The 20,019-nt window shown below is 52.2% G+C and overlaps 1 protein-coding gene across 1 annotated transcript in view; it reads left to right on the plus strand.

The window, feature by feature from the left end:
• LOC116957855 (phosphatidylinositol 3,4,5-trisphosphate 5-phosphatase 2) overlaps window positions 1–20,019 on the plus strand; it is a 99,070-nt gene that overhangs the window by 51,483 nt on the left and 27,568 nt on the right. The window contains exons 11-13 of the mRNA XM_076054135.1: window positions 8,210–8,312; window positions 14,002–14,201; window positions 16,520–16,637. Coding sequence (XP_075910250.1) covers window positions 8,210–8,312; window positions 14,002–14,201; window positions 16,520–16,637 — 421 coding nt within the window. The remainder of the gene's footprint in view (window positions 1–8,209; window positions 8,313–14,001; window positions 14,202–16,519; window positions 16,638–20,019) is intronic.

Below are 20,019 nucleotides of genomic sequence, written 5' to 3' on the forward strand. Positions count from 1 at the left end.
CATCTCATTATTTATTTTATTTAATTCTTATTTTTCTTTTTTACTTTTCGTTAACAGCTATTTCCATTGGAGTGTGACAGGTCAGGCTCTGCCTCCCCTGACCTCCGCTGACCTCCGCAGACCTCCGCTGAACGCACGTCCCTGGCAGAGGGTGGGGGGGGCGGTCCCCCAGGTAGCCTCGACAAAGACTGTTGGGGGTCGGGGGCAAAGTGCCGTTAACGGACAGGCGCTTAGTCACGCGCGGCCGTCCGGAACGCTCTCTTCCTTTCCGATATTAGGCAGCCGCTGGGAGCTGCACTTTTAAATCATCATCATCATCAACGTCGTCATCATCGTCGTGTGTGACAAACTCATTTCTTTAGGACTGCTCGTTGTGCGTAGTTTGTTGTCCTTCCCCCGCACCTCCGATTAGCGCGTTTGGCTACGTACGGTGCCAAGCCAGTTCAACGTACACGCACGCGCACACATACACCCGGAGACAAAAGTCCCCCGTATAGCCTTGTAGGGCAAGTGCTGTTTAGCGAGTAGCTCCTATGAAGGCCGGCACGTACACACACTCATACACAGTCGCCCTTTCAGATGTGCTTGGAACGCTCTTCCTTCTGACAATGGAGCTATGCACTTTTAAATGATTTACATGAAAAAACTTACGTCTTTAGAACTGATTTTTGTGTTTAGTTTGCCGCTCTTACCCTGCACCTCCGATTAGCACGGTTGACTACATACAGCGCGAAAGAAGTTCAACATACATACCTAACGACACACACAACGCTCACCACGTGACCACAGACACCACGCACACACACCACACACAGACACCAAAGACACCACACACACCACACACAGACACCACGCACACACCACACACACGCCACAGACACCACACACACGCCACAGACACCACACACAGACACCAAAGACACCACACACACACACCACACACAGACACCACACACACGCCACAGACACCACACACACACCACAGATACCACACACACACCACACACACACACACCACAGACACCACACACAGACACCAAAGACACCACACACACGCCACAGACACCACACACACACACACCACAGACACCACACACAGACACCAAAGACACCACACACACACACCACACACAGACACCACACACACGCCACAGACACCACACACACCACAGATACCACACACACACCACACACACACCACAGATACCACACACACACCACAAACACACCACAGACACCACACACACATACCACACACACCACACACACACACACCACAGACACCACAGACACCACACACACACCACACACACACACCACAGACAGACACCACATACAGACACCACAGACACCACACACACACACCACAGACACCACACACACACCACACACACGCCACAGACACCACACACACACCACAGACACCACACACACACCACACACACCACAGATACCACACACACCACAGATACCACACACACACACCACAGATACCACACACACACACCACAGGCACCACACACAGACACGACAGACACCACACACACACCACAGATACCACACACACACCACACACACACCACACACACACCACAGATACCACACACACATGCCACAGACACCAAACACACACGCCACAGACACCACACACACACGCCACAGACACCACACACACCACAGATACCAAACACACCACAGATACCACACACACACCACAGACACCACACACAGACACCAAAGACACCACACACACGCCACAGACACCACACACACACCACAGACACCACACACAGACACCAAAGACACCACACACACACACCACACACAGACACCACACACACGCCACAGACACCACACACACCACAGATACCACACACACACCACACACACACCACAGATACCACACACACACCACAAACACACCACACACACACCACAGACACCACACACACATACCACACACGCCACACACACACACACCACAGACACCACAGACACCACACACACACCACACACACACACCACAGACAGACACCACATACAGACACCACAGACACCACACACACACACCACAGACACCACACACACACCACACACACGCCACAGACACCACACACACACCACAGACACCACACACACACCAGACACACCACAGATACCACACACACCACAGATACCACACACACACACCACAGATACCACAAACACACCACAGGCACCACACACAGACACGACAGACACCACACACACACCACAGATACCACACACACACCACACACACACCACAGATACCACACACACATGCCACAGACACCAAACACACACGCCACAGACACCACACACACACGCCACAGACACCACACACACCACAGATACCAAACACACCACAGATACCACACACACACCACAGACACCACACACAGACACCACAGACACCACACACACACCACACACAGACACCACAGACACACCACACACACACCACACACACACACCACACACACACCACAGATACCACACACACCACAGACACCACAGACACCACACAGCACACCACACACACACCACACACACACCACAGATACCACACACACACCACACACACAACACACACACCACACACACACCACACACACACCACAGACACCACACACACACCACACACACACCACACACACAACACACACACACCACAGACACCACACACACACCACACATACACCACACACACACCACACACACACACCACACACACACACCACACATACACCACACATACACCACACACACACCACACACACACCACACACACACCACACACACACACCACACACACACACACCACACACACACCACACACCACACACACACCACACATACACCACACACACACACACCACACACACACACACACCACACACACACCACACACCCCACACCACACACACCCCACACACTCCACACACACACACACCATACACACACAGCCACACACACACTACACACACACACACCACACACACACCACACACACACACCACACACACCACACACACCACACACACACACCACACACACCACACACACACACCACACACACCACACACACCACACACACACACACACCACACACACCACACACACACCACACACACCACACACACCACACACACACACCACACACCTCACACACACCACACACACACCACACACACACACCACACACCTCACACACACCACACACACACCACACACACACTACACACACACACCACACACACACCACACACTCCACACACACACTCCACACACCACACACACACACCATACACACACACCACACACACACACAGCCACACACACACCACACACACACACACCACACACACACCACACACACACACACACCACACACACCACACACACACACCACACACACACCACACACACACACACACACCACACACACACCACACACACCACACACACACACCACACACACACCACACACACACCACACACACCACACACACCACACACCTCACACACACCACACACACACCACACACTACACACACACACCACACACACACACCACACACATACACCACACACACACCACACACACCACACACACACATCACACACACCACACACACACACACCACACACACCACACACCACACACATCACACACACCACACACACCACACGCACACACACACACACACATCACACACACCACACACACACACACCACACACACACCACACACCCCACACCACACACACCCCACACACTCCACACACACACACTCCACACACCACACACACACACCACACACACACCATACACACACCACACACACACACAGCCACACACACACCACACACACACACACCACACACACACCACACACACACACACCACACACACCACACACACCACACACACACACACACCACACACACCACACACACCACACACACACACCACACACACCACACACACACCACACACACACACCACACACCTCACACACACCACACACACACACCACACACACACTACACACACACACCACACACACACACCACACACACACACACCACACACACACACCACACACACACCACACACACACCACACACACACCACACACTCCACACACCACACACACACACCATACACACACCACACACACAGCCACACACACACCACACACACACACACCACACACACACCATACACACACACCACACACACACACAGCCACACACACACCACACACACACACACCACACACACACCACAGACACACCACACACACCACACACACCACACACACACACCACACACACCACACACACACACCACACACACCACACACACCACACACACACCACACACACCACACACCACACACACACACACCACACCTCACACACACCACACACACACCACACACACACTACACACACACACACACACCACACACACACCACACACACACACACCACACACACACACCACACACACCACACACTCCACCCACACACACCACACACTCCACACACACACTCCACACACCACACACACACACCAGACACACACACCACACACACACCACACACACACCACACACACACACACACACCACACACACCACACACACACCACACACACACACCACACACACACCACACACACCACACACACCACACACCACACACACACACCACACACCTCACACACACCACACACACACCACACACTACACACACACACCACACACACACACCACACACATACACCACACACACACACCACACACACACCACACACACACATCACACACACCACACACACACACACCACACACACCACACACCACACACATCACACACACCACACACACCACACGCACACACACACACATCACACACACCACACACACACCACACACCCCACACCACACACACCCCACACACTCCACACACACACACTCCACACACCACACACACACACCACACACACACACCATACACACACACCACACACACACACAGCCACACACACACCACACACACACACCACACACACACCACACACACACACACCACACACACCACACACACCACACACACACACACCACACACACCACACACACCACACACACCACACACACCACACACACACCACACACCACACACACACACCACACACCTCACACACACCACACACACACCACACACACACTACACACACCACACACACACACCATACACACACACCACACACACACACACAGCCACACACACCACACACACACACACCACACACACACCACACACACCACACACACCACACACACCACACCACACACACACACCACACACACCACACACACACCACACACACCACACACACCACACACCACACACACACACCACACACCTCACACACACCACACACACACCACACACTACACACACACACCACACACACACACCACACACATACACCACACACACACCACACACACCACACACACACATCACACACACCACACACACACACACACACACCACACACACACATCACACACACCACACACACCACACGCACACACACATCACACACACCACACACACACACACCACACACACCACACACACACACCACACACACACCACACACACACACCACACACACACACCACACACACACACTACACACCACACACACACACTACACACACACACATCACACACACCACACACACACACTACACACACACACATCACACACACCACACACACATGCCTCTTAACCATGACGCCTGTGCCAGGATAGGTGCCTGCGCCCTCCGTCCGGCCATCCGTCTGTGTGTACGTGTGTCTGTGTGTGTCTGTGTGTACGTGTGTCTGTGTGTCTGTGTGTACGTGCGTCTGTGCGTGTGTCTGTGTGTCTGTGTGTACGTGTGTCTGTGTGTACGTGTGTCTGTGTGTCTGTGTGTACGTGCGTCTGTGCGTGTGTCTGTGTGTCTGTGCGTGTCTGTGTGTACGTGTGTCTGTGTGTCTGTGTGTACGTGTGTCTGTGTGTACGTGTGTCTGTGTGTACGTGTGTCTGTGCGTGTCTGTGTGTACGTGTGTCTGTGTGTACGTGTGTCTGTGTGTACGTGTGTCTGTGTGTGTCTGTGTGTACGTGTGTCTGTGTACGTGTGTCTGTGCGTGTACGTGTGTCTGTGCGTGTCTGTGTGTACGTGTGTCTGTGCGTGTCTGTGTGTACGTGTGTCTGTGTGTACGTGTGTCTGTGCGTGTCTGTGTGTACGTGCGTCTGTGCGTGTCTGTGTGTACGTGCGTCTGTGCATACGTGCGTCTGTGTGTCTGTGTGTACGTGTGTCTGTGCGTGTCTGTGTGTACGTGTGTCTGTGTGTCTGTGCGTGTCTGTGTGTACGTGTGTCTGTGCGTGTCTGTGTGTACATGCGTCTGTGCGTACGTGCGTCTGTGTGTCTGTGTGTCTGTGCGTGTCTGTGTGTACGTGTGTCTGTGCGTGTCTGTGTGTACGTGCGTGTCTGTGTGTACGTGTGTCTGTGCGTGTCTGTGTGTCTGCGTGTCTGTGTGTATGTGTGTCTGTGCGTGTCTGTGTGTACGTGTGTCTGTGCGTGTCTGTGTGTCTGTGTGTGTCTGTGTGTACGTGTGTCTGTGCGTGTCTGTGTGTCTGTGTGTACGTGTGTCTGTGCGTGTCTGTGTGTACGTGTGTCTGTGCGTGTCTATGTGTCTGTGTGTCTGTGCGTGTCTGTGTGTACGTGTGTCTGTGCGTGTCTGTGTGTACGTGTGTCTGTGCGTGTCTGTGTGTCTGTGTGTCTGTGCGTGTCTGTGTGTCTGTGTGTCTGCGCGTGTCTGTGTGTACGTGTGTCTGTGCGTGTCTGTGTGTCTGTGCGTGTCTGTGTGTACGTGTGTCTGTGCGTGTCTGTGTGTCTGTGTGTGTCTGTGCGTGTCTGTGTGTACGTGTGTCTGTGCGTGTCTGTGTGTGTCTGTGTGTACGTGTGTCTGTGTGTGTCTGTGTGTACGTGTGTCTGTGCGTGTCTGTGTGTACGTGTGTCTGTGCGTGTCTGTGTGTCTGTGCGTGTCTGTGCGTGTCTGTGTGTCTGTGCGTGTCTGTGTGTCTGTGCGTGTCTGTGTGTACGTGTGTCTGTGCGTGTCTGTGTGTGTCTGTGCGTACGTGTGTCTGTGCGTGTCTGTGTGTACGTGTGTCTGTGCGTGTCTGTGTGTACGTGTGTCTGTGCGTGTCTGTGTGTACGTGTGTCTGTGTGTACGTGTGTCTGTGTGTACGTGTGTCTGTGCGTACGTGTGTCTGTGCGTGTCTGTGTGTACGTGCGTCTGTGCGTGTCTGTGTGTACGTGTGTCTGTGTGTACGTGTGTCTGTGCGTGTCTGTGTGTACGTGTGTCTGTGCGTGTCTCTGTGTACGTGTGTCTGTACGTGTGTCTGTGTGTACGTGTGTCTGTACGTGTGTCTGTGCGTGTCTGTGTGTCTGTGCGTGTCTGTGTGTCTGTGCGTGTCTGTGTGTCTGTGTGTGTCTGTGCGTGTCTGTGTGTACGTGTGTCTGTGCGTGTCTCTGTGTACGTGTGTCTGTACGTGTGTCTGTGTGTACGTGTGTCTGTACGTGTGTCTGTGCGTGTCTGTGTGTCTGTGCGTGTCTGTGTGTCTGTGCGTGTCTGTGTTTGGGGATCGGTGGTGCAGCGGTTTAGCGAGTTCGATTTCCGCTCACGGCCAACACCACCGGTGACGATTATCTGAACCGGTACTGTGCCTCCCCTAGGTCGACTCGGCCTCAAATAAGTACCGGGTGCGGTGTGTAGTGAACATCGCCACTGGGGAGACAAAGGCGGCCGGGCGCGGTGCTGGCCACCCACCTCCTCGTGTGCCACAGTGCCGGCCTTCATAGGTGCCACCAGCTAGCAGCACTTGCCCCGACAGTCTGTGAAGGCTACACGGGGGGTCTTTGCATCTGTGTGTTCCACACACACACACGGATACGCACGTGCATGCAAAGGTGGCCGGGCGCGGTTCCAGCCCCACTCCCGGGCCCCAAGCCTCCGTAGATGCTACTACTCGCCAACGGCACTTGCCCCCGGCAGTCTGTGACGAGGCTACCTGGGGGACCTTTGTCTGTGTTTGTTTGCGGTGGTGGTGGTGGGGCAGAAGCGCGAGGCGTTCTGTCAGCTGATGCAGCAGATGAAGTCGCGGCATTCCAAGCAGGACGAGCCAGACCTCATCTCCATCTTCATCGGCACCTGGAACATGGGTGACGCGCGCACACACGCACACACACGTACACACGCACACACGTACATACATGTACACGCGCACACGCACAGACACACGTACACACACGTACTTACACGTACTCGCACACACGCGCACACACGCACACAGACACGCACACACACACACACACGCACGTACACACACGTACATACATGTACACGCACACACGCGCACACACGTACATACATGCACACGCACGCAGACACACGTACACACACGTACACACACGTACATACATGTACACGCACACACGCACACAGACACGCACACAGACACGCACACAGACACGTACACATGCGCACGCACACACGTACACACACACACGTACACATGCACGTACACACACACACGCACATACGCACATACGTACACACACACACGCACATACGCACGTACACACACGTACACATGCACGCACACACGTACACAGACACACGCACACACGTACACACACACACGTACACATGCACGTACACATACACACGCGCACATACGCACGTACACACACACAGACAATCGTACACACACGCACGTACAGTGAGGGAAAAAAGTATTTGATCCCCTGCTGATTTTGTACGTTTGCCCACTGACAAAGAAATTATCAGTCTATAATTTTAATGGTAGGTTTATTTGAACAGTGAGAGACAGAATAACAACAACAAAATCCAGAAAAACGCATGTCAAAAATGTTATACATTGATTTGCATTTTAATGAGGGAAATAAGTAGTTGACCCCTCTGCAAAACATGACTTAGTACTTGGTGGCAAAACCCTTGTTGGCAATCACAGAGGTCAGACGTTTCTTGTAGTTGGCCACCAGGTTTGCACACATCTCAGGAGGGATTTTGTCCCACTGTTCTTTGCAGATTTTCTCCAAGTCATTAAGGTTTTGAGGCTGACATTTGGCAACTCGAACCTTCAGCTCCCTCCACAGATTTTCTATGGGATTAAGGTCTGGAGACTGGCTAGGCCACTCCAGGACCTTAATGTGCTTCTTCTTGAGCCACTCCTTTGTTGCCTTGGCCGTGTGTTTTGGGTCATTGTCATGTTGGAATACCCATCCACGATCCATTTTCAATGCCCTGGCTGAGGGAAGGAGGTTCTCACCCAAAATTTGACGGCACATGGCCCCGTCCATCGTCCCTTTGATGCGGTGAAGTTGTCCTGTCCCCTTAGCAGAAAAACACCCCCAAAGCATAATGTTTCCACCTCCATGCTTGACGGTGGGGATGGTGTTCTTGGGGTCATAGGCAGCATTCCTCCTCCTCCAAATACGGCGAGTTGAGTTGATGCCAAAGAGCTCCATTTTCGTCTCATCTGACCACAACACTTTCACTCAGTTGTCCTCTGAATCATTCAGATGTTCATTGGAAAACTACAGACGGGCATGTATATGTGCTTTCTTGAGCAGGGGGACCTTGCGGGCGCTGCAGGATTTCAGTCCTTCACGGCGTAGTGTGTTACCAATTGTTTTCTTGGTGACTATGGTCCCAGCTGCCTTGAGATCATTGACAAGATCCTCCCGTGTAGTTCTGGGCTGATTCCTCACCGTTCTCATGATCATTCCAACTCCACGAGGTGAGATCTTGCATGGAGCCCCAGGCCGAGGGAGATTGACAGTTCTTTTGTGTTTCTTCCATTTGCGAACAATCGCACCAACTGTTGTCAACTTCTCACCAAGCTGCTTGGCAATGGTCTTTTAGCCCATTCCTGCCTTGTGTAGGTCTACAATCTTGTCCCTCACATCCTTGGAGAGCTCTTTGGTCTTGGCCATGGTGGAGAGTTTGGAATCTGATTGATTGATTGCTTCTGTGGACAGGTGTCTTTTATACAGGTAACAAGCTGAGATTAGGAGCACTCCCTTTAAGAGTGTGCTCCTAATCTCAGCTTGTCACCTGTATAAAAGAAACCTGGGAGCCAGAAATCTTTCTGATTGAGAGGGGGTCAAGTACTTATTTCCCTCATTAAAACGCCAATCAATTTATAACATTTTCGACATGCGTTTTTCTGGATTTTGTTGTTGTTATTCCGTCTCTCACTGTTCAAATACACCTACCATTAAAATTACAGACTGATCATATCTTTGTCAGTGGGCAAACGTACAAAATCAGCAGGGGATCAAATACTTTTTTTTAACTCGCTGTGCATACATGCGCGCACACACACACACACGTGCGCACACACGCACACGCAGGTACGAACACACGCACGCACACACGAACACACACACGCACACACGAACACACGCACGCAGGTACGAACGCACACACGCACACACGCACGCACACACGCACACACGAACACACACACGCACACACGAACACACGCACGCAGGTACGAACGCACACACGCACACACGCACGCACACACGCACACACGAACACACACACGAACACACGAACACACGCACGCACAGCAGAGCACAGCCGCTAAACCCCCATGCGGTGTCTTCTCGTTGACCCCCCCGTGCGAGCGAGTCTCCGACCCCCCGGGGTCACAAGGTCACGGCACCGTAGGTGCTCGTCATCACAGCCGTCGTTATCACGAGTGCAGTATATAGTCTGTTGTTGTCCTGCACCTGCAATTAGCGCGGGTTGGCTACGTGGGGTGTGAAAGAAGTTCAACGCACCTACACCACTACTGTACCACCAACACCACACCACCACTACCACCATACATACACCACCACTACCACCATACATACACCACCAGTATACCACCAACACCACACCACCACTACCACCATACATACACCACCAGTATACCACCAACACCACACCACCACTACCACCATACATACACCACCAGTATACCACCAACACCACACCACCATACATACACCACCAGTATACCACCAACACCACACCATCACTACCACCATACATACACCACTACTGTACCACCAACACCACACCACCAATACCACCATACATACACCACCAGTATGCCACCAACATCACACCACCACTACCACCATACATACACCACCACTACCACCATACATACACCACCAGTATACCACCAACACCACACCACCACTACCACCATACATACACCACCAGTATACCACCAACACCACTCCACCACTACCACCATACATACACCACCAGTATACCATCAACACCACACTACCACTACCACCATACGTACACCACTACTGTACCACCAACACCACACCACCACTACCACCATACATACACCACTACTGTACCACCAACAGCACACCACCACTACCACCATACATACACCACCAGTATACCACCAACATCACACCACCAATACCATCATACATACACCACCAGTATACCATCAACACCACATCACCACTACCACCATACATACACCACTACTGTACCACCAACAGCACACCACCACTACCACCATACATACACCACCAGTATACCACCAACATCACACCACCAACACCACCATACATACACCACCAGTATAACACCACACCACCACTACCACCATACGTACCCCACTACTGTACCACCAACACCACACCACCACTACCACCAACACCACACCACCACTACCACCATACATACACCACTACTGTACCAACAACAGCACACCACCACTACCACCATACATACACCACCAGTATACCACCAACACCACACCACCACTACCACCATACATACACCACTACTGTACCACCAACAGCACACCACCACTACCACCATACATACACCACCAGTATACCACCAACATCACACCACCAACACCACCATACATACACCACCAGTATAACACCACACCACCACTACCACCATACGTACACCACTACTGTACCACCAACACCACACCACCACTACCACCATACATACACCACTACTGTACCACCAACAGCACACCACCACTACCACCATACATACACCACCAGTATACCACCAACATCACACCACCAACACCACCATACATACACCACCAGTATAACACCACACCACCACTACCACCATACGTACACCACTACTGTACCACCAACACCACACCACCACTACCACCATGCATACACCACTACTGTACCATCAACAGCACACCACCACTACCACCATACATACACCACCAGTATACCACCAACACCACACCACCACTACCACCATACATACACCACCACTACCACCATACATACACCACTACTGTACCAACAACACCACACCACCACTACCACCATACATACACCACCAGTATACCATCAACACCACACCACCACTACCACCATACATACACCACCAGTATACCACCAACACCACTCCACCACTACCACCATACATACATCACCAGTATACCATCAACACCACACCACCACTACCACCATACATACACCACCAGTATACCACCAACACCACACCACCACTACCACCATACATACACCACCAGTATACCACCAACACCACACCACCACTACCACCATACATACACCACCAGTATACCACCAACACCACACCACCACTACCACCATACATACACCACCAGTATACCATCAACACCACATCACCACTACCACCATACATACACCACCAGTATACCACCAACACCACACCACCACAACCACCATACACACACCACCAGTATACCATCAACACCACATCACCACTACCACCATACATACACCACCAGTATACCATCAACACCACACCACCACTACCACCATACATACACCACTACTGTACCAACAACACCACACAACCACTACCACCATACATACACCACCAGTATACCATCAACACCACACCACCACTACCACCATACATACACCACCAGTATACCATCAACACATCACCACTACCACCATACATACACCACCAGTATACCATCAACACCACACCACCAATACCACCATACATACACCACCAGTATACCACCAACACCACACCACCACTACCACCATACATACACCACTACTGTACCACCAACACCACTCCACCACTACCACCATACATACACCACCAGTATACCACCAACACCACACCACCACTACCACCATACACATACACCACCAGTATACCATCAACACCACATCACCACTACCACCATACATACACCACTAGTATACCACCAACACCACACCACCACTACCACCATACGTACACCACTAATGGACCACCAACACTACATCACCACTACCACCATACATACACCGCCAGTATACCACCAACACCACACCACCACTACCACCATACATACACCACCAGTATACCACCAACACCACACCACCACTACCACCATACATACAGCACCAGTATACCATCAACACCACATCACCACTACCACCATACATACACCACCAGTATACCACCAACACCACACCACCACTACCACCATACATACAGCACCAGTATACCACCAACACCACACCACCACTACCACCATACATACACCACTACTGTACCACCAACACCACACCACCACTACTACCCTGCCACCATCACGTCCACCACCAACACAATTGCCACCACCACCGCCACCACCACCACCACCGCCACTACTACCACGACTTCCACCACCGCCACCACCAGCACCACCGCACCTCTGACATTTATCATAGTTGTCTACGTACGGTGCGAAAGAAGTTGAACGCATGGTACATACCCCGCCACCACCGCCACCGCCGCCACCCGTGATGATGACCTCCTTGCCCCCCGCAATTGCTCCACCAGGCAGCAGCCCCCCGCCGGCGAGGCAGCTGGGGTCGTGGCTGACGTCGCGAGGCCTGGGCCGCACGCGGGACGAGACGACGGTGGGCATCCCGCACGACGTCTACGTGCTGGGCCTGCAGGAGAACGCCGCCGGGGAGAAGGAGTGGGAAGGCCTGCTGAGGCTCGCGCTGCGGGACATCACGGACATCGACTACCGCATGGTGAGTGTACAGTGGGGGTGTGCATTGTGAGTGAGTTTACAGTGAGTGGGTGTACAGTGTGAGTGTACAGTGTGAGTGGGTGTACAGTGTGAGTGTGCAGTGTGGCGTGTGAGTGTACAGTGTGAGTGGGTGTACAGTGTGAGTGGGTGTACAGTGTGAGTGTACAGTGTGAGTGGGTGTACAGTGTGAGTGGGTGTACAGTGTGAGTGGGTGTACAGTGTGAGTGGGTGTACAGTGTGCAGTGTGAGTGGATGTACAGTGTGAGTGGGTGTACAGTGTGAGTGGGTGTACAGTGTGAGTGAGTGTACAGTGTGAGTGTACAGTGTGAGTGTGCAGTGTGAGTGGGTGTACAGTGTGAGTGTGCAGTGTGAGTGAGTGAATGTGGGGAGCGGTCGGCGCCACAAAGCCGGCGACCCGCTTCACACGAACCCGACGAAGCAGTTTAGTAGTGTAGTGTAGTAGTGTATAGTGTAGTGTAGTAGTGTATAGTGTAGTGTGTAGTGTAGTGTGTAGTGTAGTGTGTTGTGTATAGTGTTGTGTATAGTGTAGTGTATAGTGTAGTAGCGTATAGTGTAGTGTATAGTGTAGTGTAGTAGTGTGTAGTGTAGTTTAGAGTGTAGTGTAGTGTGTAGTGTAGTAGTGTATAGTGTAGTGTAGTAGTGTATAGTGTAGTGTATAGTGTAGTGTGTAGTGTGTATAGTGTTGTGTATAGTGTAGTAGTGTATAGTGTAGTGTAGTGTATAGTGTAGTGTATAGTGTAGTGTGTAGTGTAGTGTGTAGTGTGTAGTGTAGTGTGTAGTGTATAGTGTATAGTAGTGTAGTGTAGTAGTGTATAGTGTAGTGTATAGTGTAGTGTATAGTAGTGTAGTAGTGTATAGTAGTGTATAGTGTGTAGTGTAGTGTTGTAGTGTGTAGTGTAGTATATAGTGTAGTGTAGTAGTGTATAGTGTAGTGTATAGTGTATATTGTAGTGTATAGTGTAGTGTAGTGATAAGTGTAGCAGTGTATAGTGTAGTAGTGTAGTAGTGTATAGTGTAGTGTAGTAGTGTATATTGTAGTGTATAGAAGTGTGTAGTAGTGTATAGTGTAGTAGTGTATATTGTAGTGTATAGTGTAGTAGTGTATAGTGTAGTGTAGTAGTGTGTATTGTAGTGTATAGAAGTGTGTAGTAGTGTATAGTGTAGTAGTGTGTAGTGTAGTAGTGTGTAGTGTAGTAGTGTATAGTGTAGTGTAGTAGTGTATATTGTAGTGTATACTGTAGTGTATACTGTAGTGTATAGAAGTGTGTAGTAATGTATAGTGTAGTAGTGTGTAGTGTATAGTGTAGTAGTGTATAGTGTAGTGTATAGTGTATTAGTGTATAGTGTAGTAATGTATAGTGTAGTAATGTATAGTGTAGTGTATAGTGTAATAGTGTAGTGTATAGTGTAGTGTAGTCGTGTAGTAGTGTATAGTGTAGTAGTGTAAAGTGTAGTGTATAGTGTAGTCGTGTATAGTGTAGTAGTGTATAGTGTAGTAGTGTAAAGTGTAGTGTATAGTGTAGTAGTGCATAGTGTAGGTGTGTATATTGTAGTGTGTAGTGTATAGTGTAGGTGTGTATATTGTAGTGTATAGTGTAGTGTATAGTGTAGTAGTGTATAGTGTAGTAGTGTATAGTATAGTGTAGTAGTGTAAAGTGTAGTGTATAGTGTAGTAGTGTTAAGTGTAGTGTATAGTGTAGTAGTGTATAGTGTAGTGTATAGTGTAGTAGTGTATAGTGTAGTGTATAGTGTAGTAGTGTATAGTGTATTGTATAGTGTAGTAGTGTATAGTGTAGTGTATAGTGTAGTAGTGTAAAGTGTAGTGTATAGTGTAGTAGTGTAAAGTGTAGTGTATAGTGTAGTAGTGTAAAGTGTAGTGTATAGTGTAGTAGTGTAAAGTGTAGTGTATAGTGTAGTAGTGTAAAGTGTAGTGTATAGTGTAGTAGTGTAAAGTGTAGTGTATAGTGTAGTAGTGTAAAGTGTAGTGTATAGTGTAGTAGTGTAAAGTGTAGTGTATAGTGTAGTAGTGTATAGTGTAGTAGTTTATAGTGTATAATGTAGTAGTGTATAGTGTAGTAGTGTATAGTGTAGTGTATAGTGTAGGTGTGGACCGTTGCTACTCAACACGCTGCCGCTGCTATGAATGAGGAACGAAACTGAACGAGCCACATGGAAGACCGCCGTGCCGGACTCCGTGGGGCACGATTGTGCCGGTGACGGCGCTCGCGAAGGAGCACTTGCCCCAACAGCGGTCTGCCGGAGGCTACCTGCGGGACCTTTGCCTTTTCCGTGCACCAGATCGCCGTGCAGAACCTGTGGAACATGAAGGTGCTGGTTCTGGTGAAAGCCGAGCACGAGAACCGCATCAGCCACGTGCAGACGTCCAGCGTCAAGACAGGACTGGCCAACGCTCTCGGTACCCCCGTGCCACCACCACCACCACCCTCGACCGTGCCCCCACCACCACCACCACCCTGGACCGTGCCACCACCATCACCACCACCCTCGACCGTGCCACCACCACCACCACCACCACCCTGGACCGTACCACCACCACCATCACCCTGGACCGTGCCACGCGGGGGCGGGGGGGGGGGTACTGAGCTCGACCGCGGTGGGTGACATGGTGGGTGACGTGGTGGGTGACGTAGTGGGTGACATGGTGGGTGACGTGGTGGGTGGCATGGTGGGTGACGTGGTGGGTGACGTGGTGGGTGACGTGGTGGGTGACATGGTGGGTGACGTGGTGGGTGACATGGTGGGTGACGTGGTGGGTGATGTGGTGGGTGACGTGGTGGGTGACATGGTGGGTGACGTGGTGGGTGACGTGGTGGGTGACGTGGTGGGTGACGTGGTGGGTGACGTGGTGGGTGGCGTGGTGGGTGACGCTGTGGGTGACATGGTGGGTGACGTGGTGGGTGACGTGGTGGGTGGCGTGGTGGGTGACGCTGTGGGTGACATGGTGGGTGACGTGGTGGGTGACATGGTGGGTGACATGGTGGGTGGCGTGGTGGGTGACATGGTGGGTGGCGTGGTGGGTGATGTGGTGGGTGACGTGGTGGGTGACATGGTGGGTGACATGGTGGGTGACGTGGTGGGTGGCGTGGTGGGTGACGTGGTGGGTGACATGGTGGGTGACGTGGTGGGTGACGTGGTGGGTGGCGTGGTGGGTGACGTGGTGGGTGACGTGGTGGGTGGCGTGGTGGGTGACGCTGTGGGTGACATGGTGGGTGACGTGGTGGGTGACGTGGTGGGTGGCGTGGTGGGTGGCGTGGTGGGTGACGTGGTGGGTGACATGGTGGGTGGCGTGGTGGGTGACGTGGTGGGTGATGTGGTGGGTGGCGTGGTGGGTGACGCTGTGGGTGACGCTGTGGGTGACATGGTGGGTGACGTGGTGGGTGACGTGGTGGGTGGCGTGGTGGGTGACGTGGTGGGTGACGTGGTGGGTGACGTGGTGGGTGACGTGGTGGGTGACGTGGTGGGTGACGCGGTGGGTGGCGCGGTGGGTGACGCGGTGGGTGACGCGGTGGGTGACGTGGTGGGTGACGTGGTGGGTGGTGGGTGACGTGGTGGGTGACGTGGTGGGTGACGTGGTGGGTGACGTGGTGGGTGGCGTGGTGGGTGACGCGGTGTTTCGTTTGTTGTCCTTCGCCCGCGCAACTTCTCCGATTGGCGGCGGTTGGCTACGCGCCGTGCAGGCGTACACCACTGGACCACCAACACCACACCACCGCTACTACCACACCACTACCACCACACCACTACCACCACCACTACCACAACCACCGCTACCACCACACCACTACCACCAACACCACACCACCGCTACTACCACACCACTACCACCAACACCACACCACCGCTACTACCACACCACACCACCGCTACTACCACACCACTACCACCAACACCACACCACTACCACCACACCACCGCTACTACCACACCACTACCACCACACCACTACCACCGCTACTACCACACCACTACCACCACACCACCGCTACTACCACACCACTACCACCACACCACTACCACCGCTACTACCACACCACTACCACCAACACCACACCACCGCTACTACCACACCACTACCACCAACACCACTACCACCACCACTACCACCACACCACTACCACCAACACCACAACCACCGCTACTACCACACCACTACCACCAACACCACTACCACCGCTACTACCACACCACTACCACCAACACCACTACCACCACACCACTACCACCACCACTACCACCACACCACTACCACCAACACCACTACCACCACCACTACCACCACACCACTACCACAAACACCACAACCACCGCTACTACCACACCACTACCACCAACACCACACCACCGCTACTACCACACCACTACCACCAACACCACAACCACCACTACCACCACACCACTACCACCACACCACCACTACCACCACACCACTATCACCACCACTACTACCACCACTATCACCACACCACTACCACCACCACTACCACCACACCACTACCACCACCACTACTACCACCACTATCACCACCACTATCACCACTACCACCACTACTACCACACCACTACCACCACACCACTACCACCACCACTACCACCACACCACTACCACCAACACCACACCACCACTATCACCACCACCAACACCACTACCACCGCTACTACCACACCACTACCACCACACCACTACCACCACCACTACCACCACACCACTACCACCAACACCACACCACCACTATCACCACCACCAACACCACACCACCGCTACTACCACACCACTACCACCAACACCACTACCACCGCTACTACCACACCACTACCGCCACACCACTACCACCAACACCACTACCACCACTATCACCACACCACTACCACCACCACTACCACCACCACTACCACCACACCACTACCACCACCACTACCACCACCACTATCACCACCACTATCACCACTACCACCGCTACTACCACCTCCACTATACCGCCAACACCACCCCACCAATACATCCAATACTACCACCATCAGCACCACACCACCAACACCACACCACCACTACCACCACTACCACCACACCACTACCACCTCCACTATACCGCCAACACCACCCCACCAATACATCCAATACTACCACCATCAGCACCACACCACCAACACTACCACCACCACTGTACCGCCAACTTCACACCGCAACCACCAACACCACACCACCACTACAACATTCACTATTTCCGCACCTCCGATTAGCACGGTTGGCTACGTACGGTGGTGCGAAAGAAGTTTGGCACACAGACACACAGACACAGACACACAGACACACGCACAGACACACAGACACAGACACACAGACACAGACACACGCACAGACACACGCACAGACACACGCACAGACACAGACACACGCACAGACACAGACACACACAGACACACAGACACAGACACACAGACACACACACACACCCACAGACACACGCATAGGCACACAGACACATACACACGCACAGACACATAGACACATGCACAGACACAGACACACAGATACAGACACACAGACACAGACACACAGACACAGACACACACACACAGACACACGCACAGACACATGCACAGACACTCGCACACACACGCACAGACACACCCACAGACACACGCATAGACACACAGACACATACACAGACACACGCACAGACACACAGACACATACACAGACACACGCACAGACACAGACACACAGACACACAGACACACGCACAGACACACAGACACACGCACAGACACACGCACAG

This window comes from Petromyzon marinus, chromosome 64, assembly GCF_048934315.1.
Source record: "Petromyzon marinus isolate PM22_M1 ecotype Great Lakes invasive population chromosome 64, UKy_Petmar_22M1.pri1.0, whole genome shotgun sequence".
Lineage (NCBI taxonomy): Eukaryota > Metazoa > Chordata > Hyperoartia > Petromyzontiformes > Petromyzontidae > Petromyzon > Petromyzon marinus.